Source organism: Peromyscus leucopus, chromosome 1 (assembly GCF_004664715.2).
Source record: "Peromyscus leucopus breed LL Stock chromosome 1, UCI_PerLeu_2.1, whole genome shotgun sequence".
Classification (NCBI taxonomy): Eukaryota; Metazoa; Chordata; class Mammalia; order Rodentia; family Cricetidae; genus Peromyscus; species Peromyscus leucopus.
Window position 1 is genome coordinate 463,331 of NC_051063.1, and position 24,596 is coordinate 487,926.

Sequence of the window (24,596 nt, forward strand, 5' to 3'; positions counted from 1 at the left end):
TTGACCCCGATGGAATTTTTCACTCCAAGAGAAAACAACTACAAAAACACAGCTCCTCTTGACCCCTGCAGGCCTAATGGCGCAATGACTGCCTCCCTGGCAGCAGATCCAGCAGCATCTTATCTGCTTTAGATGCCCCCCGCCCAGGCCTGGCCCAGACAAGGGCAGAGTGAGTGTCTGTTAGAGCACGAGGCCGCGGAACACTCTGGCACCAAAACTTCCCAATCATTCTAAGGATCGCATTCCTCTCTCTGGGGAAACTCCTACCAGGAAATAAAACACAAGCCCCAGAAGATAAGAGCAGGGTCCCTTCTTAGATGAACTATCTCACAGGCAGGGCGGTTGCCAGGGCTCCTGGACCACAGCTAGAAACACGCTCTGGAGCTTCTCGTTTAGAAACAAACAGAAAAGGACATTTATGACCAGTCGTGAGTGTGAGGGCCACGTTCACCATCACACTGGTGCCACTGAGACACAGCACCTGCACCTGCCCACGCCTCCTCTCCACTCCGAGCCCAGGAAGAGTAGCCATTCCAGGATGTTTGTGGGAGATCTGGTCTGTGGGCATTTAAATTCTATTTGATGATTTACCACAGTAGGTAAAGGCACTTGTGTCCAATCCTGACAACATGAATGTGATCCCCAGGACCCACATGGTGGAAAGTGAGAACTGACTCCCACAAGTTGTCCTCTGGCCTCCCATACATGTGCTGTGGCATACGGGCCTACACATATAGACACACACACACTAAATAAAAATCAAACATAAATGTAGCCAGCTGTTGTGGCAGGCCTCTAGACGGGCTGTCCCGACAGCCACCTGGTATTTCTACTAGGGCATAGCAGGACACACACTGGTCAGTGGCTACCGGAGGGGGTCCTGTCTGGAAGTGGGTAGGGAGGGAATGCCAGGTGAGGGTGATCAGAAAATAAGGGATGTAGCTCAGTGGTAACACAATTTTCTAGCATTCAAGGCTCCAGGTTCAATCCCCAGTACAAACAAAGGAAATAAAAGGAAAAAAAAAAAATCAATACAGGCACCTGTGGACTAGAGAGACACTTACTCACAGAGCCTTTGTGACGGGCCTGTCCTGCCCCTAAGAAGAGCATCTCTCATGGAGGGAGGCACAGTAACAATCCAAGGCAGCCACATACTTGAGCCCTAAGGGCCAGCGGTCAGAGGGGCAGCCACTGAGGTCAGAGCAGAGACGTACGTGCGGCTGAGGACGACGGCAAGGCTGCTGCCTCAGCCACTGTTCTGCTGCTATAAAGCAACTCTCGGGAAAAGAAAGCATTTACCTGGGCTTGCTGACATCGTCACCATGGCGACAGTAGGGGCAGGCATGGTGCTGGAGCAGTGGCTCGGAGCTGCCATCCCCACCCACGCCCAGTGACACACATTCCTGACAAGGCCACACCTCCTAATCCTTTTCAAGTAGTTCCTTGTTGACTAAGCATTCAGTACATGAGTCCATGGGGGGCATTTTTATTCAAACCACTACACCTGCAGAACAGGATGATGAGCAGCCTCTAGCAACCTGTGGGTCTCGACAGAGGCTGTGTATCAGATATCCTGCATATCAGATATTTATAATTCATAACAGTAGCAAAATTCCATTTATGAAGTAGCAATGGAAACAATTTTATGGCTGGAGGTCACCACAACATGAGGAACCGTGTTAAAGGGTTAGGAAGGCTGAGACCCACTGCTCTAGATGCTCTTAGCAGAAGGACCACATGTGGGGCCTTCCCTTACAACCTAGGAAATTGGCAACATCACACTCAGAAGCGCTCACTCCTCATGTGGGGATTGGGGTTGCCTTTGGTACAATCAGGTAAGTGGAACCAACACACTCGAGGTTCTCCAGTTCCCCCACCAGCCGCACTCCACATGCCACAGGTGTCCTGTCCCGTCCCTGTCCCGTCCCGTCCCCCCCACTTCTTCCCGGGCTGACCTCCAAGTCATCTGAGTGTGAGGACCAGGCTGTGACCTAGTTAGTGGTCGGCATACAGTTCTTTGAGAAAAGCTACTCACAGCAGCCGTGGGGAGCCTCTGTGTGCAGGCCACCGGCAGCCGAAGCTTCCAGTCTGTCTCTCCATCCAGCTGGTCCGTGCGCAAGAAGCAAGACCCTGCAGAGAGATTTGGACACTGTCTGATTGATGTCTGTAATCCAAGTGTGCTTTCCTCAGCATCTCTGGGCAGTGCCTGCTCTGGTCCTTGAAGAAACGGCCCACCAATGGCCAGTGACTCACAGAGAAAATAAATCTCCACTTCTACCCCCTCCACAAGCTCTGGGTTCAAATCCTCACCAAACCCTCACTCATAGGACGTGGGTTAGGCCTTGACTTGGCCGAGCTGTCGCCTGCCCTTACATGTAAAGAAGAGACATTCCCCCTGCTGTGACAATCCAGCAGGGTGACGATGGGACAGCAGCCTGTGACCAGTCCTAGGCAGGGGATAGGTGTTTCCAGACCCCTTCTTGGGACCACATGGATTTGAACCCAAGGTTTGTCACTCACTGGCTTGGTTCCCTGTGTGCAGGAATGGAGACAGGAAGAGCACCCCCTCCAGGGGTGTTACAAGGGCTAAAGAGCTGAGCCATGGGCTCAGGACATGGTTACTGTAAAGAACCATGCCAGGGCCTGATCTTGCTGCAGGGTGACCCCACTACAGAACCCCCAAATCCACAATGCTTCATTGATGACTAACTGATTTAGAGACAGAGTCTCAAATATCCCAGATTGGCCTTGAACTCACTATATAGCCAAGAATGACCCTGAACTTCTGACCCTCTTGCTCCACTTCCTGAGTGCTGGGGTGACAGGTGTGTCACCATGCCTGGTTTTATGCAGAGCTGGGGGTGGAACGCAGGGCCTTGAGCATGCTGGGCAAGCACTCTACAAACTGAGTCACATCCCTAAAACTTCCTGAAGATATTAACTCCACAAGAAAAACCCTACACAATAAAGCTTTGTCTCAGGCATACAATCTCAAGTCTGAAACACCTCTGGTCCCATGAGGGACACTGGAGAAGACAGGCTTGCACGTTTTAGGGACATAACATATACCTCAACGTGCCATAAGCTCTGTGGCAGTGGATCAGACAGGAAGTGAGTCCAAGTCACTACACAGTTAGCAAGCACTTCTGAGCACTAGGGCTGGGAAGACCCATGTTCAGATCCCCAGAACCCACTTAGAATGGGATGTGGTAGGGCAGTTTGTTATCCCAGCCTTCTTCCTTCAAGAATGGAGGCTGAGGCAGGAGAATTCCCGGGAGTTCAAAAACCTTCCAAGCACTGAGGCAGAGAATAGATAACCACATAGGTTTTGTGTGTGATTTTTTTTTTGTTTGTTTGTTTGTTTGTTTTTTTTTGCTTTTTTTAAGTAAGGTCTCACTATGGAGTCCAGGCTGGCCTCCAACTCCATGCAATCCTCCTGCCTCAGTCTCCTGAGTGCTGGGATTACAGGCATGAATCAGCATGCCCAGCTTTACTGTGCTGTTTTTTCTTAAATGTTATTACATCTATTTACTTGTTTTGTTTTGTGGGGAGGGTGTCACTCACACCACGCAGGCATGTGTGGAGGTCAGAGGACAATCTGCAGGAGGTGGTTCTCTCCTTCCACCTACCCACAGAGCCATGTCACCAGCCCAATTTTCTATGTCCTGGTATTTCACTGGTTTGGGTTCTCCGTAGCCCGCACTGACCTGGGAACTTGTTAGGTATGACTCTTCAGACACTGGAGCAATCTCTGTCATTTGCCAGTTACCTACGATCTGGATGTTCAGTGGGTTTCTTACTTGACGCTGTTCTTGTTGGTTGTAGTTCCATTTTTGTTTATGTTGTTACCCTTTCTTTCTCCTGGACAATACTTGATAATCGTTCTTATTGTATATAGTTTTGTATTAAGTTAGACAAAAAAAGGCAAGTGTTGTGCAAATTCATCCGTTCAAACAATGACCTTTGGGCTATCTAGCCCGTTGGGTGTGACCCTTTCTGGGTATATGACTGGTTAAAACTGAGGAAGGGGGTGCTCGCTCTCTCTGGGGAGGTTGGAGACTGGACGGTTGGTTCCCTTCACCCCTGGGCAGAACGGAGGACAATGATGGCTGTTTACTTTGTTCTGTGTCTGTGAATGTATTATCCCCATTTTATATCTTAATAAATTCTTGATATCCTTTAACAGACTCTGGTGGGTTCACATAAGAGTCAATCCTTGAACTCACAGAGATCTGACTACCTCTGCCCCTCAAATGCTGGGTTTAAAATGTGTGATACTTGTAAAATAATCTTTTTGTATACTGTGAAGATGTGTCTTGGCCAAGGTGCCGTCTTATTGGTTTCATAAAAAGCTAAATGGCCATTAGCTAGGCAGGAGGTATAGGTGAGACAGCCAGACACAAGAGGATGCTGGGAAGAAAAAGGAAGAGTCACCAGCCAAATGGAGTGGAAACAGGATGGGGAATACAGAATTAGGGTAACCATGCCACTTAAAAGAAAGATTAAAAAGATATGGGTTAGTTTAAGTTATAAGAACTAGTTAGGAACAAGCCTAAGCTATTGGTCAAGCTCTCATAATTAATAAGAAGTCTCCATGTGGTTATTTGGGAGCTGGCAGGTGGGACGGGAAAATCCGCCTACAGATGCTTGGTGGCACACACCTTTGATGCCAGCACTCAAGAGGCAGAAGCAGGTGGATCTCTGTGAGTTCAAGGCCAGCGCGGTCTACAGAGTGAGTTCCAGGACAGCCAGGACTACAGAGAAACCCTGTCTCAAGATAAAACAAAACACATGTGATACCACACCTGGTCAAATTTTCTGTGTTTTTAATGGCCAAAATTTATAGACCTACAAAGCACACAAAACACTTTTAATTGTGAAGGACCCCTCTACAGAGATGTTCTGGCTTGCCTGCAAGGTTCCAACAATGACATCTACCCTGTGACATTTTCAAATGATTATCACTGGAAAGGCCAATGGTCACTCTCCATAAGATGCTTACCATTTTTCTCTGAAGTCCTCAGGAAGATCATGTCTGCAGGGACCCGCTGGTTCTGGGAAATGAAAGAAGCCGGAACATCACTGTGAGGAGCCACAGGTGGGGTTTCTCCCCAGCCCCCCTTTCTTTTAAGCCCCAAGCTCCGTTGCAGCTAAGCACAGGTTCTATCTGGAACCTGCAGGATCTCGCACACTCCTCGCACTTTATTAACCCCGCCAACATGTCATGTGGAAAGGAACACGGTTCCTGGAACCCCCCTTCACTTCTTGAACCCACAGCCCCTCACACCCCTGCCCCCACCCAGCTAATAGGCACTAAAGGCAGGACTGCAAGCCTCTCTATTGCCTCTGCCGGCTCCACGCTGGGCTTTTCTCTTCTGGGGTGTGTGTGTGTGTGTGTGTGTGTGTGTTTGCGTGGAGGACAGAGGTCCTTGTTTCTTTGAGACCGGATCTGTCACTGGCCTAAGACTTGCCAAGGAGGTTCCGATTACTGGGCAGAGAGCCTCAGGGATCTACCCGCTTCTGCCTCTCCAGGGCTGGGTATACCACTTTTGACATGGGTGCCACCAAACGTGGGTCCTCATTCTTGTGGGCAAGCACTTTACACCCTCTAGGAGGGGGTGGGCTAATCAGTAAAGTGGAGAGAAGGAACTAAAGCCATCCGCAGATAAAGAGGGAAGGCCAGGCCAGGTGTGCGGACCTTTATTCCCAGTAGAGACAGGCACATCTGTGAGTTCCCCAGTCTACACAGTGAGACCTTGTTTCAGAAACCAGTAATAAATACATACATACATACATACATACATACATACATACATACATACATACATATATAGACAGACAGACAGACATGGGAGCAGGGGTGGCCGCAGCCCTGTGTGGCTGTGGCAAGAAGGAATATGACAATAGACAGAGGCTCTGACCCCAAGCATCCCTGTTCCCTTAAATTAGCCTTGAGTGCTTGGACTTAACCCACTAAGTGGCACTGTTCAGTTCCTACAGAACCAAGGTGTGATGGTTTGGCAGAAAATGTCCCCCAAAGGGAGCAGCACTATTAGGAGGTGTGGCTTTGTTGGAGGAAGTGTGTCACTGTGGGGACGGGCTTTGAGGCCTCCTAAATGCTCAAACCACACCCAGTCAGACAGACCACTTCCTGTTGCCTGTGAGTCAAGATGTTAAGAGTTACAATGGTCACGGTGTCTCTTCACAGCAATAAGACACAGGGTAAGACGGGATCTTTTTTCTGACCAAATATGATCCCCAGACTCTCTAGACCCGCACCCCCAGAGCTCACACCTCCCAGATACACACAGTGAACAGACCCTTCCTCCGGTGTTACGTCAAGTGACAGACGCTAACAGACATCTACCGCTCTTGTCACTCTGAGCCCCACCCCCATAGACTGCTGGCAGGTAACAGTTCAACAAAGGTGACTTCAATAAATATTTTCAAGTGTCAGTGTGGCAAGCTGACTAACAGAAAAGACATCATGATTGAGTGGGGTTCTTTTTGACCTCCCCCCAAAACAAACACACCAATCAGAAAACCAAAGGTACGCTGTGTTTATAACTATAAGCAGGGCTCCTGGCTCCCCAGCACACGAGTACCTTGGAGAAATCTTTTTGTGTCTGTCTCCTGGGGCAGAAGTTTTTCTCCCCAAGGCAGAGATGTTTGCTAGCATGCCAGAGTTCTTCCATGAGTCTACCAGAAGCATAGAGTGCAAGCAGGGCTCCACCCAACATGGACCCATGCTCTGCCTCCCAGTGATGCCCAGCCCCTGAGACGTTTCTAGACCCCACTCACCTTTTCCACAAGGATGAGATCCCCCACCTGGATGTTCGAACTCTTCACCTTCACGGTCCCTGCAAAGCAACAGACCAACACAGACCTCATCACTGTCTCTAACAATCTAGATCAGTGGTTCTCAACCTGTGGGTCATGACCCCTTCAGGGCTGAACAACTCTTTCTCAGGGGTCATCTAAGACTATCGCAAAACACATATATTTACACAGTTCATAACAGTAGTAAAATTAGCTATGAAGCAGCAACGAAAATAACTTTATGGTTGGGGTCACCACATAAGGAACTGTATTAAAGGGCCACAGCGTTAGGAAGACTGGAACCACTGGGCTAGATTCTACCAGGTAGCAAGACACAGGAGCGCCCACCTCCCACGTCTGCCTCTCCAGGAGGAGGTCTGCCTATGGCCCCTGTGGCTTCAGAAACCCAGTCTCTGCTCCACAGACAGCAGAACTCAGGCCCCTCAGGAAAAACAGGCTGCCCCCACCATAACTTATCATTTCTAAATCAACAACCAGTGCCATGGCACAGGTATTATTCACCAAGTCATCAAGATAAAATGCTCAGAGGGCGGAGACTCTGCCACACAGACAGCAGGACCTGAGTTCCATCCCCGAAACCTACGGAAAAGCCGGAAGACACCCTGCCTTAAAGAGCAGTTGCTTCCCCTCAGAGGTGGAGTTCAGTTCCTAGCACTCCTGGCTCAGAACCGCCTGGCACTCCAGCTCCGGGGTAGGGTGCCCGCTTCTGGCCTCTTCCAGTACCTGCGCACACACAAATAAAAACTAAAACCTAAACCGACAACAAAACCCAGGTACGGCATTCTGGTGCCTGTGATCCCAGTACTGGGAGAGCGGCAGAGACAGGAGCTGATCGCAGGGCTCGCTCACCAGCCTGCTGCAGGTTCAGCAAGACCCCGTCTCGAGAGAATCAGGTGAGTGAGAGCAGAACCTGCTTTCCTCTTGTGCGTCTCCAAACACCATCCAGAGTTCCCACCCGGCACCTCACCAAACACCATCCAGAGTTCCCCACCCCGGCATCCTCACAAACACCATCCAGAGTTCCCCTGCCCGGCATCCTCACAAACACCATCCAGAGTTCCCCCCCCACATCCTCACCACACCATCCAGCATCCTCACAAACACCATCCAGAGTCATCATCCTCACAAACACCATCCAGAGTCCTCACCAAACCATCCAGAGTTCGGCATCCAAACACCATCCAGAGTTCACCACCCCGGCATCCTCACAAACACCATCCAGAGTTCACCAGAGTTCCCAGCCCAGTTTGAGTTCACCACCCACGAGTCTCCTCACAACACATCCAGAGTTCTTGAGTTAAGAGCACCAGCATCCTCACCAAACACCATCCCCAGACAGAGCTCTCTCCAACACTTTTAAACCCTGACACAACACAAAGGGTGTGAGTAGCTCTCTGCTTGGAGGAAGGCAAGGTGAACCCTGTACCTGTCTAGCACAAAAGCAGCCACTGGAATCCAAGAGTCTGCACACTTGGGTCCACACCAGCAACAATGTATCCCTGAAGCCCCGGAGGACTCAGCTGCCACTGGAGGCTAAGCCTGACACTTGAGTTCCACCTCCAGCCCACAAGACAGGAGAATCAGCTCCCTCAAGCTGTCAGTCACCGCCCCCCCACACACACATATACACATACATAAATGGAACAGTTCAGGCCGGGTGTGGTGGCGCATGCCTTTAATCCCAGCTCTCAGGAGGCAGGGGCAGGTGGATCTCTGTGAGTTCGAGGCCAGCCTGGGCTACCAAGTGAGTTCCAGGAAAGGCGCAAAGCTACACAGAGAAACCCTGTCTCGAAAAACCAAAAAAAATAAATAAATAAAATAAAATAAATAAATAAATGGAACAGTTCTTCTCTTTAAAAAAAAAAAAAAAAAAAAAAAAGCCAGAATGATGGGTACACAGCGTACACAGCTTTAATCCCAGCACTTGGGAGGCGGAGGCAGCGAATCTCTGTGAGTTCAAGGCCAGCCTGGGCTACATAGTGAGCTCCTGTCTCAAAATAAGCCAAAATAGCTCATCCTTTTGATCCAAGGGGGTCAGACCATTCCAGAGATGGACAAATTGCAGCTATGGGGTCCAGTGAAATTTGAGGTGGAGAAACAGGCCTGCCCCACTCTTCCTGAACACCAGGGGGCGACAGCGGCAGGTGGGAGAGCCCGGTGGACTAGCTGCAGTGCCAGATCTGAAGTCCAGCCCCACCCGTGGCTCCGGTGAGCCTTTCCTTGGGCGCTCGGTCCAATTTTACCAAACTTAAATTTACGCTGTCTTTGGTTCTATTACCGAAATATATGCCAATGGCCTGACTCGAACCAATGGCAAAGCCTAACTTACTGCTAACCCGGCTGTCAGCCACAGGTCTGTGTGTTTGGGAGCTTGGCAGAGAACAGGATGGGATCACAGGCTTGACAGGGACTCACTCTATCAACGTTCAGATTCATTTCTAAATCCTTCACACTGCTTCCAATAAGCATGAGGGAGGTTTCTTTTCTAACTAACTAACTAACTAACTAACTAACTATATATATATATATAAAACCAAATATATAAACTAACTCAACTTTTTCAAACGCCCCGGTACAGTCTTCTCTTTCCACACCCAATCCTGACTTACGATCAGCTCATTTAAACTGTCCCCATCAATCCATCCACTCTACCTCAGCAAACCTCCTTTACTCGAGTGCCTCTGCGGTTACCAGGTCTCCCCAGCAGGCTGATGCTTCATGCAAACACGCCCACTATACCTGGCCCAGCAGCAAGATCTCAAGGGGACCACAGGACCCACACACGGCCAGGACACCTGTGTGGCTTAACCAGGGATTGTAACAGCGTTTTGTTGGTGGTGGTTTATTTGTTTAGGTTTTTTGGGGGGTGAGCCACAGGTCAGCATCTTCAAGAGAAACCCCAGATGAGAAAGGTGATCAATGGTTAAGAGCACTGACTACTTTTCCAGAGGACTAGGGTTCTATTCCTAGTACCCACATGGTGGCTCACAGCCATCTGGAACTCCAGTTCCAGGGGATCCAATGCCCTCTTCCGGCCTCCACAGGCACTGCACACATGTGGTGCAGAGACATCTAAGCAGGAAAAACACTCATACACATAAAATAGAAACATTAAAAAATAAATTAAAAGAAAGAGAATTCCTTAGATCCACACCTGTTATACTAGTTACACAGGCATAAAACTTGGACTTCCCACCTCATACACGGTGGTGTGTGTAGGTGTGCGTGGGTGTGCGTGTACACATATGTGGAGACCAGGTGACAAATTCAAGATTGGAACCTCCTGCTGCATGAGTTCTGGGGACAGAACTCTCAAACTGTCAAGTTTGGCGGCAACACCTTTACCTCTGAGTTGCCTCACCAGCCCTCTGTCGTGAGCCACTGAAATAGGAATGTGGCAGCCTCCGGTGACTAGGCCTGACCCCCAGAATGAAAGACTGTTTACAGCCCACGACTCCTAACTGCAGATCAACCACGGTCTTCCAGAAATGTTCGCAGAGGAGGAGGAGGAAAAGGGGGACAGGAAGAGTAGAAAGCAGGGGAGCAGCCGAGGCAGGAGCTTGACATCCTCAAACAGGGGCCACTGAGATGGTTCAGTGAGTAAAGGCGCCCACTGCCAAGTCTAGGAACAGAGCTCAATCCTGGGGACCCGCATGGTGGGAGAGAGCCAAGTCCTAAAAGTTGTGATCTGCCCTACATGCGTGCGCGCATACACGCACGCACTCGCACACTTTTTAATTCTTATATTTAACACAGGATCAATCTGCATTTCGTTTCATATTGAGCCCTGCCTACTCTACAGCTGGCTCGAGAGAGGACGACAAAATGCCAAAGCATCGAAGGACCCTGAGGAGGGAGACCCAGGATGTGTCTTTTCCCCTCCTGGGATCCTGTACCCAGCATGCATTGCCTGGCTCTGAGACGTCTCCACACATGCACTTCATTTGTTTTAGTTACTGCATGTGTGTGTAGGTACTTGTGTGTCTCGGCATGAGCGTGGAGTCAGAGAGCAACTTAAGGCACTGGTTCTCTCCTCCCACCGTGTGGATTCAGGAGGTCGAACTCAAGTCATCAGGCTTGGCCGCAAGTGCTTTTCCTCACTGGCCATCCTGCCAGCCCCCAGGCTCTGAGGCTTTTTTCCGTGCGTTCCATAGAGGCAGAAATGAGATTCTTACAAATGTGATGTGGAAAATTCTCCAGACACATCCCTGATCGTTAAGCAGCTTCTGATAACTCCACCCCTACCCACTCTCACCGTCTCACCCCAGCAGGCTTGCCGTCAGTTTACAGGAGGGGCCGAGCAGCCAATGGGCATAGCTGTTTATTTCCATAGCGTTGGACCCCAAGCTTTTCATAAGCAAACCGCCGGGCCCAAGCCCACCTTTCATGGATGACAGCTCCAGAATAAGAACCGTCTGTCTCTGCGGCAGGGAGACGCCAGATGTTTCCTTGGACAGAAGCAAGGAGATGACGGCCCCACTCCGCCCTCCCCCCACAGAGGGGAAAGCCATCCTTAAACAAATTCCAGGGCACCAGTCCGAGGGGGCCGGTTTTTTGACCCTGAACACCTCAAGTTACAATTCTATTTTTCATGGTGAGTGCAGGACACAGGCTGCTGTTGTGGACGCCCTGGCTAATGGATTACTCTCTAATCTAACTGTGGCAGTGATGAGCTGTAAATTCCACTCGTGTGTACATTTCCTGGAGCTGACATCAAAACACCTCCACAGGCCCAGAGTTCAGAGGCTTAAAGGTGAGGTTTTCATAGTCAGATGTCGGCAATTCCAAACCCCAGGGAAAGACTCACTTGAAAAACGAGCTGAGGTTGAAAAGTGTGGTCATAAAGCACCTCTGTTTAAATCAGAATTAAAAAAGGGAAAAGAAAAGGAAGAAACAAGACTAGGATTTAAATACTGTAAGTTTATACTCAAGTTATAGAGCCTTTTCAGTAAGGATATCAAGGGTCAGCACCAGTTGACAACGTGCCCAAATGACGAACAGGCTAAGGGCCGGAGAGCAGGAAGCCGGTTTTTGGAACAATTGGCAGGGCAGGGGCGGTGGGGCGGCTCAGCCGGTGAAGGCCCACATTGGCAGAGCTGACCTGAGCTCAGTTCTCAGGACCACCATGGTGAGAGAACTCCCCTGTGCAGGCCTGACTTCCACACGTGTGCCAGGCACTCCCGTACACCACACACACACACTAAATAAACGTATGTGTTCTGAAAAGATAAACTGTACTTTTTCCTTTCTTTCTTTCGAGACAGGTTTTCTCTGTGTAACAGCCCTACTGTCCTGATTGGCTCTGTAGACCAGCAGGCTGACCCCACACTCAGAGATCTGCCTACGTCTGCCTCCCGAGAGCTAGGATTAAAGGTGTGCACCACCACCCGGCTAACTATAATTTTAATGTGAGATACTGTTCAGTTTTTCTTCACTAAACAACGGATCCACTTACCACTGAACTACAATGAGGATCAAATATTAGCAAAGAAAAAGTTGCATCTGTCAGATCTCATGAAAAAGTCTGTGGTGAGTCTGTCCTGGAGGATTTTTGCAGGAGTTTTAATACTTTGGTATCCAGAAGTCCGTCACTAGGGCCAGCAGCAACATGCACGGCTCAGCGGGGAAAGCAGTCTGACCCACCACCCTACACACAGCAGACACTAACAACTAAAATTAGGGGAAAGAAGTTAAAGCCTGTAATTCTCTCCTTAAAAAAGTAAACAAATGCTGGGACAAAGCCATGGCTCAGAGGTTCAGGACTCTGACTGCTCTCGCAGAGGACCCAGTTCAATTCCCAACACCCACATGGTGGCTCACAACCACCCGTAACTCCAGTTCCAGGGGACCTGACGCCCTCTTCTGGCCTCCACAGGCACTGCACGTACATGGTCCACAGATCCACATGCAAGTGAAACACCCACAAACGGAACAAAACAAAAACTTAACAGATGCAGGCAGATCTATGTGAGTTCAAGACCAGCCTGGTGTGCACAGTGAAATCACCCCCCCCCAAAAAAAAAAAAACTTTTAATTTTTAAAAACTACATAATTCCATAGTCAGTCATTAAACAGTCTATACTCTAAAGACAGAGAAGTAGTACTTTGGTTAACTATTAACTGAAGAAGTCCCATTAACGACTGCATCCCTTCATGCTGATTAAAGCTGGTAGACAGGACCTCCTAAGAAAAATGCAGGAGTCCTCGGGTCAGAAGGGAGCATCATTCACACCCCAGGAACCAGCCGGAGGAGATTCGGAATTAAACTGAAAAGGGAAGTCTTCAGAGGAGGATGAGCTCACTGACCCCAGACACTCTGTAAGCCGGGCCAACAGTGTTCACGAGAGAGGCAAGGGATCACGTGTAGTACACGCCCTAAGAAAGGTTGAAGACCCGGGGGTCTGTACACCCCACGTGGGCTCTGGCTCAGCACGGATCTGTCCAGATGCCCCCAGCAGGAGCGAGGCCACATGCTCATCACACCTCTGCTTGCACCAGCTCAAGGCTAATTACCTCGGCCTCACTCAGCCCTTCCTGGGCTGTTAGTCAGGAAGGGAGGCCCACGTGAAGAACTGGACACTCATCTGTGAAAATGCAAGCCCATTAAATCAGCCCATTACCTAGCCCATGCCTCTCAGCCCCGGCCCACTCACAGGCACACACGCCCCCAGCACATGTCTCCCACGCCCCCACAGCCACCCCTCCAGCCCATACCTCCCCCCACAGGCACATACTCCTTCTACCCCATGTCTCCCACCACCCCCACAGGCACATACCTCCTCTAGCCCATGTCTCTCACCCCCCCCCTCACAGGCACACACCCCAAAGAATTAAACTTCTGCTATAAAAATATAAAGTTAAAAAGTCTTAAGAGTCTGTGTGTGGGCATGCACACACACACACTCACACGTGTGCATGCATGCCCACACACACACTCTAAAAGAAAAATTTTAAAGCCTGAGATCAAGAGCCCTCTGCAGCCCTATCTATATCAGCCCTGGTATCAGGGCTGCGCACACAGGAGCAGTTGAGGTCATCACACACACTGAGGCTCCCTTGACTCACGAACACAGTGCACCTGAGTCTGGAGGAGGAGGAGGAGGCCTTATATTCAGGCAGGCCTGAGTTTCGTCCTCAGCTCTGCCCTTACCTCATTCTGCCCTCTCGGACACAATGCTTTCCTGTTGTCCTGGAGCCTGTCAAAGCCTGCGCAAAGGGTGTAAAGAGGAAACTCTCCCCTCCCCTCCCTCCCTCCCTCCCTCTCCCCAGCCACCACAAGAGCTCCCTCCCTAGAGTCACCCAGGACAGCTGACAAGGCCAGTACTGGTGCCTGGCTGGCTTGGGCAGACAGTGCCCGTCTCGTGCCCAGTTCCCAATGTGGACAACGTTGTTCCCAAGCCACGCCAGTAGCCCTCTCTTCCTGTACCATCCTTTGTAAGGAAGCTCCCCATCACAGAACTGACCTTCCAGGGCCTCCAGGCCTCACTGGCTCTGCCCTACATTCAACCTGTTCTTATTTTGGAGAACGCTTTTCATTTTTGTTTTTGACACAGAGTCTTACTCTGTAACCCTGGGTGGCCTGGAGCTCACTATGTAGACTGGGCTGGCCTCAAACTCACAGAAATCCACCTGAGTGCTGAGGACAAAGGCATGTGCCACCACATCTGGCTCTTTTAGAACCTTTCCCGGGGCTAGCTGAGTATACATCTGGTACCGACACGGAACCCACATCCAGAAGGTCCCAAACGTGGTTCAATGCTCCACTAGAACCATCTTGAAATTCTTTTTGCTTTTCCAGGGCAGGGACGGCTGAGACAGGGTATCATGTGGCTCAGTCTGGCTTCAAACTGGCCTTCAACTTCTGATCCTCCAGCTTCCAACTCCTGAGCGCTGGGTTATCAGCATGGGCCACCATACCCAGGTTTGTCTTGCTTTTTAAAGCCAGGGTCTCCCTGTGTTATTCCAACTGGTCTTGAACACCTGAGCTCAAAGAATCCTCCTGCTTCAGCCTCCTAAGTAGCTAGGGCTATAGACGTGTGAACATCTATCTGCCTGTGGATTTGCTTCAGGTGTGGATACCACGCCTCTCCACATGGTTTGCATCCAAACTCTCTCCTCAGGCTTGTGTTCTGGAATGCTTAATCACCAGTGTGGCTCTATTTGCGAGGTGGGGCCTAGCCGGAGGGAGTGCCACTAGAGGCTGGCCTTGGAAGGTGACACCTACCCCTGGTTCCAGCAGCTTCATGTTCTCATCCTGGTCCCAGGATGTAAAGATACAAACAGCCCCACCACGTGCTCATGGAGGCCGCTATCCCACTAAGGTGTATTGACACTCTCTGAAACTCTAAGCCAAAGTGATGCTTTCATTTCTGGGTTTTTTTTTTTTTTGATTTTTCGAGACAGGGTTTCTCTGTGTAGTTTTGCGCCTTTCTTGGGACTCGCTTGGTAGCCAGCTGGCTCGAACTCACAGAGATCGCTGCCTCTGCCTCCCGAGTGCTGGGATTAAAGATGTGCACCACCACCGCCCGGCCGATGCTTTCATTTCTTAAATTATGTCTGTCAGGTAATTTGGTCAGAACAACACAAAGATCACCAATACACACAAAGTTTCTTGTTTTGTTTCTTTTTTTCTTTAGAGATGGGGATTTACTATATGGCTTTGGCTGGCTTGGAACTCATTGTATAGACCAAGCTGGCCTCTAATTCAGAGCTCTACCTGCCTCTGCTTCCCAAATGCTGGAATTGAAGGTGTACACCACCATGCTTGGCTAAAACTGTTTCTTACAATTATCCCAGGCCAGGCTTGAACTCACGACCCTCCTACCTCAGCCTCCCAAAGGCTGTGGACACAGGTGTGAGGTCCTGCAGCTGGCTGAAACCCTTACATTTGACCTCTTCTGTCCTGTGGGACTGGGGTGGGAGCCTCCTCTTCCAGCCCTGAACTTCAAGTTCACAACTCTTACTCATTTACCTACTAACTAACACCTGTGAATGCCACTCACCACCCACACCACGGCCTTTCACACCACGGCCTTTGCTCAGCTCACACCAAGACTGTACAGAGAGCCAGCTACAGCAATGAATGCTGCAAGCTGGAGTCTGGAGGGGCCCTGGGGTATTCACAGCTGGTAGGACCTGCCCATATCGCAGGGTAAGCCAGCAACAGGACAGAGCACGGGCCTTGGAACCGTTATCACTGATGGTGAGAATCCTGCTAAGAAGCAGGGATACAGTGTCCAGAAAGGGACCCAGAACCAGGCACCGTGGCACTCGTCTCAAATTCTCAAACTCTACGGGATGAGGCAGGAGAACTTTGAGCTCCAGCCAACCTGGGCTACAAAGTGATACCTGATCTCAAAAAACAAGACAACTGTGGTGGTTTGAATGAAAATGCCCTCACAACCCCATAGGCTCATGTGTTTGAATGCTTGGTCCCCACTTGATGGAATTGTTAATGTTTCCATTAATTGATGGGAAGGATTAGGGGTGTGGCCTTGTTGGGGGAGGTGTGGCCTTGTTGGGGGAGGTGTGGCCTTGTTGGAGGAAGTGTGCTATGGGATGTTCTGTATGTCAAATGTGTTGCTCTGATCGGTTAATAAATAAAACAGATTGGCCAGTAGCCAGGCAGGAAGTACAGGCGGGACAAGCAGAGAGGAGAATTCTGGGAAGTAGAAGGCTGAGGCAGAGAGACACTGCCAGCTGCCACCATGACAAGGGAGATGTAAGGTACCGGGGTAAGCCACGAGCCACATGGTAAAGTATAGATTAATAGAAATGGGTTAATTTAAGATAGAAGAATTAGATAGCAACTGCCACGGCCATACAGTTTGTAAGCAATATAAGTCTCTGTGAGTTTACTTGGTTGGGTCTGAGTGCTGCGGGCCTGGCGGGTGAGAGAGATTATCCTGACTGTGGGCAAGGCAGGACTGGGGAAAACTCCAGCAACAGAAGCGTGTCATTAAGGGTGGGCTTTGAGGTTTCAAAAGCCCACAGCAGGCCCAGTCTTGCAAATCACGTGAGCTCTAAGTGCCCATACCTGCTTACTAGCTGCTCCACTCCCAACCATGATGATCATGGATTAACCCTCTGAAACTGTAAGCAAGCCTCCAATTAAATGCTTTCTCTTATAAATTGCCTTGGTCATGGTGTCTCCTCGCAGCAACAGAACAGTGACTGAGACAGCAGGTCTACAGTGCATGCTTTAATCCCAGCACTGGGGAGGCAGAAGCAAGTAGATCTCTGCGAGTTGCCAGCCAGCCTGATGTACACAGTGAGTTCCAGCCCAACCAGAATTATGTAAGACCCTGATTCAAAAAAATAAAAAAGAGCAAGGAGCTGGAGAGATGGCCCATTAGTACAAGCATGGGCAGGTGAGTTTGGATCCCCATCACCCACAGAAAAATCTGGGGACTGTGGCATGTGTCTGTCTGTAATCTGGGGGCTGTGGCATGTGTCTGTCTGTAATCTGGGGGTTGTGGCATGTGTCTGTCTGTAATCTGGGGACTATGGCATGTGTCTGTCTGTAATCTGGGGACTGTGGCATGTGTCTGTCTGTAATCTGGGGACTGTGGCATGTGCCTGTCTGTAATCTAGGGACTGTCGCATGTGTCTGTCAGTAATCTGGGGTTGTAGCATGTGTCCGTCTGTAATCTGGGGACTGTGGAATGTGTCTGTAATCCCAGTTCTGGGAAGCAGAGAGAGGGGGACAGAAGGATCCTGGGGCTTGCTGGACAGCCAGTCTAGCCAATCAGCAAGCTCCAGGTTCAGTGAGAGAGTCCATCTCAAACACCAAGGTGGAGAGCAACTGAGGTAGACATCTAGTATCAACATCTGGACTCTACACAAACAAACATGCACACATATATAAATACACACATATTCTCTCTCTCTCTCATACACATGTGTGCACGCGTGTGTGCACACACACCTACTCACCCACACACACCCACACACAAATCCTGTAAAGGAAAGAAAAAGACTCTGCAGATGAACTCAGGCTCATTTGTGGCCCCCCTTCAGTGATTCCCTGTAGGAAACATTAGTTCAACACTGGGGAACAGCAGGCTTCCTGTTTCTCCACTCCAGAGTCTATCAGCTAGCTAACCTTGCCTGGATCCCTTCCCAGGCTGACGGTTTCTTGGGGGTTTTGTTGAACTTCCAAGACAGAGTGCGGAGCCAGGGCCTGGGCTAATATTTAAATCTGTGGATTTTTCTTCTTCAGGCGCACTGGGGTGACAATGGAGACTGGGGCAACAAAAGAAGACACATTTTTCATGCTAGAACCATCTGCCAATTCTTCTCAGCGTCTTTTCAACAACTGAGCGGAATCAAGGCAGGAGCCGGAAATGGGGCGCACAGGGGAGGGCTGAAGAGTCATTCACCAGAAACGAGTTGAAATATGAAAAGAAGCACAGAAGGGCGGGAGCCTGGCTAGCTTGCTGAAAGGAATCCAAAGCCGCTTTGCTTGGCTCTGAAGAGGGCCACCATTTGTCTGTGATGTGGCTTTTGTCGGTTGCCAAGCATCCTAACGTTACAGTAAGCATATGTTATTAAAACAGGATTTAATATAATTTAATTTCATTACACAACCTCAGAGAGCACCTGCAGAGCAGTCTTCCGACTGGTCACGGGGAAAGCCCCAACCCCTGCCTCTGTAAAGACTTTGTCCAAAGTACAGCAGCTGTGCAATCCGAGGGCATTTCCAATCTAATTCAAATCGGTCCTTGTTCCAGAGACATGAGGTTTTTCGGACCACCAACCTGGAAACCGTCTTCAAACAAACAGACCATTTCCTAAGCATGTCACCCCAATGTGTTTCCCAGAAGGGAATTCTCTGGGAACTCCGACACCACAGACAGGCTGCCTGCCGAGCCGATCACACTAAGCATCTGACGGTCTCTCAGGCATTCAGTTTATCTCTTGCACAATTCCCAATTTCCCCAAAACCAGGCCCTTTTGGACATTGGGTCTGTCCTAAAATAATGATCCTTGCTGAGGAGGTCAGTAACCTCTGGGGACTTAGTTAAACCCTTTACCAATCCCTTACCAGCACCCTTTGCCAACACCCTTACCAGCACCCTCACATTCCAACGCACACCTGAACCTGCTGTGGGCAGGAACACTGGCTGCAATCAAGGCTGGGCTTCTCCGAGGGTGTGTGTGGGGGGCTTTTAAAGTTCTATCATTTAAGGATGGGTGAAATGGCTCAGTGGGGGACCCCTGCTACCAATCCCAACAACTCCCCTCCTGGAACCAACGCAGAAGGACAGCACCGAGTCCCGCAACCGGTCCTCGGACCACACACACACATATCCAAAGTATGTTTGTTAAATATAATGAAGCTGGGACTGGAGAAGTGACTCAGAGGTTAAGAGTCCTGGCCACTCTTACGGAGGACCAGGTTCAATCCGCAGCACCCACGTGGCAACCCACAAGCTTAGAAGTTAAGAGCACTGTATACACAGACATACATGCAGGCCAAAACACATAAAATAAAACTTTAAGTTACATAAAAATGTAAATATATAATAAAGTTAAAGTTCCCCATTTAAAATGGGATGTGTCCTGTAAGGAGTCGGTGAGGAGAGGCTGCCTGCTCACTTCTCTTTGGCAATGCTCCCAGAGCGAGGGTTTGTGGCACCTGCAAACAAACCTTCACAGATGCCGGTTTGTATGAAGCTGATGCCTTTGTCAAGATCTTAGGATGCAATGCTCAACTGGAAACAGTTTCTGTTGAATGCTATCTTTGAAAGTAGTCATTTATTAATTTTCAAGTGTGTGTGTGTGTTGTTCCTCAGGAGCTGTCCATCTTTGTTTGTTTTCATGTGTATGAGTTTTTGCCTGCATGTATGTGTACACCATGTGCATACAGTGCCGTGGAGGCCAGGAGAGGGCATCAGATGCCCTGTAACCAAAGTGACAGGTGGTTGTGAGATGCCACATAGGTCCTGGGAACTGAACCTGGGTCCAAGGTAAAAGCAGTAAGTGTTTTTAACTGCTGGGCCATCTCTCCAGCCCCCACCTTGTATTTTGAGACAGAGTCTCTCACTGCCTAGACCATTTTTCAGCCAGGCCAGCTGCTCAGTAAGCCCCAGGGCCCCACCTGTCCCTGCCTCCCTGGTGCTGGGATCATAGGCACACGCCGTCGCTCTTGGATTTTCACATGGTCCTTAGGGGTCAAACTCAGGTCCTCCTGCTTGCAAGACCAGCACCTTATTGACAAACCTATTCCCCCAGCTCCCAAAAGATGTTTTTAAAAGTTGTTCTGGGGCCACTGAGATAACTCAGCAGGTAACGGTGCTTGTCACCAAGCCTAACAACCTGAGTTTGACCCCAGGGACCCACATGGTAGAAGTAGAGAAATGACTTCTGCAAGCTGTTCTCTGACCTCCATATGCACGAGTCATACTCTCCCCCACACACCAACATGGATATGCACAATAAATACATATAAAAATAAAATAAAGCGGTTCAGCATCACATGAACAGGATGTTCCCTCCTTCTCAGCCAGCAAAAGGAAGGGAAGGGTGAGCCAGATGCAGCAGACAGGACTAATTCTCGGAGCACAATGACAGTGGCCCAAACTTGTCCTCTAGTGTCTGAGCAACTGTCCCAAGCCTGGACCTACAATTCTGCTCCCCGCACCTGCCTGCAGCGAGTGACTACTAAGTTACTACTAAGTTACGAGCACTGCCCGAGGCTGACCTCGTGATGTGAGCCGGCTGTAGACCTGGGAGTTGACCTCCTTGTCACGCACATAGCATCGGATCTCCTCCACCGCCTCCCGGATGATGGTGACGGCCAGCACGAAGCCCTGCAGAGAGAGGGATGGAGGTGAGCCCTGCTGAGACCAATTATCGTCTCCTGATACTTGGGACAAAGTAAGATAAACAAACTGACCCCCATCTGTGAGGACCAAGAGTTTGTCTTCACTCTGTAACTCACAGTTAGAACCACACACAAAAGCATAGGGGGTGATGGATGGATTGACGGGTCTGGGGGACCCGACTGGGCTCTGCTGCAGTTTGGTCCTGATGGTGCCTGACCTGCAGCCTAAATACCGTAAGTGGGATGCCCAGTATGTTGGCTTAAGCGCAACATGTCCTTTAAAAGGCCACTGTGCAGACCCAGATGCCCAGGGCACAGAAACAAAGAACGTTCTGTCTGCAGACCTGAGGCCGACTACTCACCAGCGGAACCCAGTAGGTGTACAGGGCACCCAGTCTCATCTCGGGGACAAACTGGGAGCAGGCGAGAAGCAGGAAGTAGAAGTTGAAGAAGTATCTGAACTGGCTGAACAGCACCTGGAACGGGGAGCAGGGGGCGTCAGCATCCTCTAGGGTTGGTACCTGGGCAGGCTCAGAGGGAGGGCAAAGGGCAAAGCATTCCTGCAGAGAATGCAGCGGGCATGCTGCCTGCACAGGGAAGGCCTACCCAGTCCTGTGTGCTCTAGGAAGGCATGTGTGAGCAAGAGAAACAACGGGGTGTGTGTGTGTGTGTGTGTGTGTGTGTGTAAAGTCACACCCCCCACCCCCAGCCCCCACCTGCATGCATGACATCCTGGGTTCCAAGCCCAGCACGGTAAAACTCGGTGTGATGCTGCATGCCTGTAATGTCAAAGCTAGGAAGCCGGAGGCAGGAGCATTAGAAATTGAGGGTCATCCTTGGCTACCTAGGAAGTTCAAGACTAGCCAGTCTCAAAAAGCAAATTGTGGGGAGCTGGAGAGATGGCTCAGAGGTTAAGAGCATTGGCAGCTCTTCCAGAGGACCTGAGTTCAATTCCCAGCACCCACATGGTGGCTCAACCATCTGTTATGGGATCTGATGCTCTCTTCTGGTTCTGGCCAGCAAGTGTACGTGCAGACAAAGCACCATATACATAAAATAAATACATCTTTAAAAAGAAGTTCCTTTAAAAAAAAAAAAAAAAGCAAACTGCGAATGCAAGACGCAGAGCAGCTAATGGGGAAGATCACACAGGGGCCATGACTATGTCAGCCAGCTTCTGAGGGTTGTATTGTGGTTCTTTGTTCTCTGTCCCCCGTCCCCCCCCCCCCCCCCCCGTGTGCGTGCATGTGCGTGTGCTTACTTCTCCTGTAGTCTTGTTTCTGGGGACAGAGTCTCCTTATGTAGCCCCAGCTGGCCTGGAACTAGCTATACTGACCAGGCTGACCTCGAACTCTGCCTACCTCTGCCTCCAAGTGCTGGGATTAAAGGCCTGTGCCCCATGCCCAACCCTATGTTTTAGTTCTTAAACTGTGTATTTTAGAAGTACATCTGGCAACTCAAAACTCTATCTGGAAAGGGAGTCTAGTAGGAGACCATTATGCTGTAATTTGAAGACAAAAACTATGTCCATGGGTTTTTAAATTACATTTATTAAAGAATTATTAAAGGGGGCACACATACCATGGTACACATGTAGAGATCAGAAGCAAAATACAGAAGTCAGCTTGCTTTCTTTTTTTTAAAATATTTATTTATTTATGATGTATACAGTGAGTGTTTGGCCTGCAGACCTCATTGTAGATGGCTGTGAGCCATCATGTGGTTGCTGGGAATTGAACTCAGGACCTCTGGAAGAGCAGCCAGTGCTCTTAACCTCTGAGCCATCTCTCCAGCCCCAGCTTGCTTTCTTTTCCATGTGGATCAAACATGAGTTGTCAGAACTCAGGTCTTCAGGCCTGGCGGCAAGCGCCTCCCTCCCACTGAGCCATCCCACCAGGCTCCCATGATAGAAGTTTAGGGGTTATTTGTTTGTTTGTTTGGGGGTTTTTGTTTTTGTTTTCTTTAGACAGGGTTTTCTCTGTATTGCCTTGGCTGTCTTGGAACTCACTCTGTAGGCTGGCCTTGAACTCACATTGATCTGTCTGTCTCGGCCTCCCAAGTGCTGGGATTAAAGGTGTTCACCACCATTGTCAGCCGAAAGTTTAGGTTTTTATCTTTGTTTGTTTGCTTCTTTTGGTTTCTTTCTTTCTTTCTTTTTTTTTAATTTTGTGAGACAGGGTTTCTCTGTGTAGTTTTGGTGCCTGTCCTGAATCTTGCTCTGTAGACCAGGCTGGCCTAGAACTCACAGAGATCCGCCTGGCTCTGCCTCTGAGTGCTGGGATTAAAGGCGCGTGCCACCACCACCCAGCTTCTTTTGGTTTCTTGAGATAAGGTCTCTGCAGTGGTTTAAAAAAAAAAAAAAAAAAAAAAAACCTGCCCCCATAGGGAGTGGCACCATGAGGAGGTGTGGCCTTGTTGGAGGAAGTGTGTCACCGTGGGAGTAGGCTTTGAGGTCTCATATATGCTCAAGCCATGTCCAATGAGAGAGACCACTTCCTGTTGCCTGCACAAGATGTAGGACTCTCAGCTCCTTCTCCAGCACCATGTCTGCCTGCACGTCACCATGTCATACCATGATGATAATGGACTGAATCTCTGAACTGTAAGCCAGCCACCATAATTAAATGTTTTCCTTTATAAGAGTTGCCGTGGCCATGGTGTCTCTTCACAATAGAAACCCTAACTAAGACAAGTCTCTCTTTGTAATCTTGGCTGTCCTCTAACACACACAGGCTCCCTCTGCCTCTGCCTCCCAAGTGCTATAGTTAAAGGTGTGCTCCACTACACCTGGCCCACAAGAGGAGGTTTTTAATTTTTATTTTGTTCATCTGCTCATTTTATTTTATGTGTGTTTGCCTGCATGTGTATCTGCACCACATGTGTGCTTGGTGCCCAAGGAGGCCAGAAGAGGGCGCTGGAGTTCCTGGAACTGGAGTGATGTGTGGCTGTGAGCTGCTAAGTGGGTGTTGGGAATTGAACCCAGGTTCTCTGTGTGAGCAACAAGTGCTCTTAAGGCACTGTCCCCTCCCCACAAGAGAATTTTAACATCATAAAGGAGTGGAGATGGGATCTGTCAGTATTCCATCACCATGGGGGAGGGGCTCACTGGACCCTTCCCTTCCCTCAAGAGCTACCGGCAACTAATAGTTGCTAGAGAGGGGAGGGGCTTCTTCAGAGGTGTGGCCACTAGTAAACTGCCCGTGTTCCTGTAAACAAGCCTAATAAATTCAATGAGTCACCAAAAGAAAAAAGCCCTGGAAGTGCAAGGGACCCCTATTCGGGAAGAGTAAGGGATCAGCGGGAAGGAGAGAGGGTCGGAGAGAGGGTAAGGGTGAACACCGTCAAAATACATTATACACATGTATGAGACCCATTACTATATACGATATACGCTAATTCAAAAAATAACAGCTGGGAGTGGGGGAGACATTTCTTTCCTTGGTTTTTCGAGACAGGGTTTCTCTGTGTAGCCCTGGCTGTCCTGAAACTCGCTCTGTAGACCAGGCTGGCCTCAAACTCTGAGATCCGCCTGCCTCTGCCTCCTCCTCCTCCCAGTGCAGGGATTAAAGGCGTGCGCCACCATGGCCGGCTAAATTTTTCTCTCTGTACTTTTAGTCCCCAGTCCTCCTGGGCCTAATTCCCCACACTCAGTGGCATGGGTTAACAACGTAAACACCACGGATAACCTGTTCCGGCATTTTGACTATAATGTTAAGTCTCCAAAACACCCAATAAACGTGGTTGGTTATTCTAACAGACACCATGGTCTGGAAGATGGCAGACATCCCTGCAGGTGCAGTCCCACCCAGCCAGGGAAGACGGAGGGTCAGCGGTAAAGACAGCAAAGACATTCACAAAATCTACCCCAGGAACCACGGTCTGCTAAGACCAGAGCCATGGCATAAACTCATGGTGGGAAAAGAACAAT

At 49.6% G+C, this 24,596-nt stretch overlaps 1 protein-coding gene across 4 annotated transcripts in view; it reads right to left on the bottom strand.

Annotated features, from left to right (window-relative positions):
- Atp9a (ATPase phospholipid transporting 9A (putative)) overlaps positions 1-24,596 on the bottom strand; it is a 108,833-nt gene that overhangs the window by 58,065 nt on the left and 26,172 nt on the right. For all 4 annotated transcript variants that reach the window (XM_028859026.2, XM_028859024.2, XM_028859025.1 and 1 more), the window contains exons 3-7: positions 21,031-21,144; positions 20,546-20,654; positions 6,802-6,860; positions 5,003-5,054; positions 2,036-2,130 (exon numbers count right to left, since the gene is read on the bottom strand). In XM_028859026.2, the coding sequence (XP_028714859.1) occupies positions 2,036-2,130; positions 5,003-5,054; positions 6,802-6,860; positions 20,546-20,654; positions 21,031-21,144 (429 nt within the window). The remainder of the gene's footprint in view (positions 1-2,035; positions 2,131-5,002; positions 5,055-6,801; positions 6,861-20,545; positions 20,655-21,030; positions 21,145-24,596) is intronic.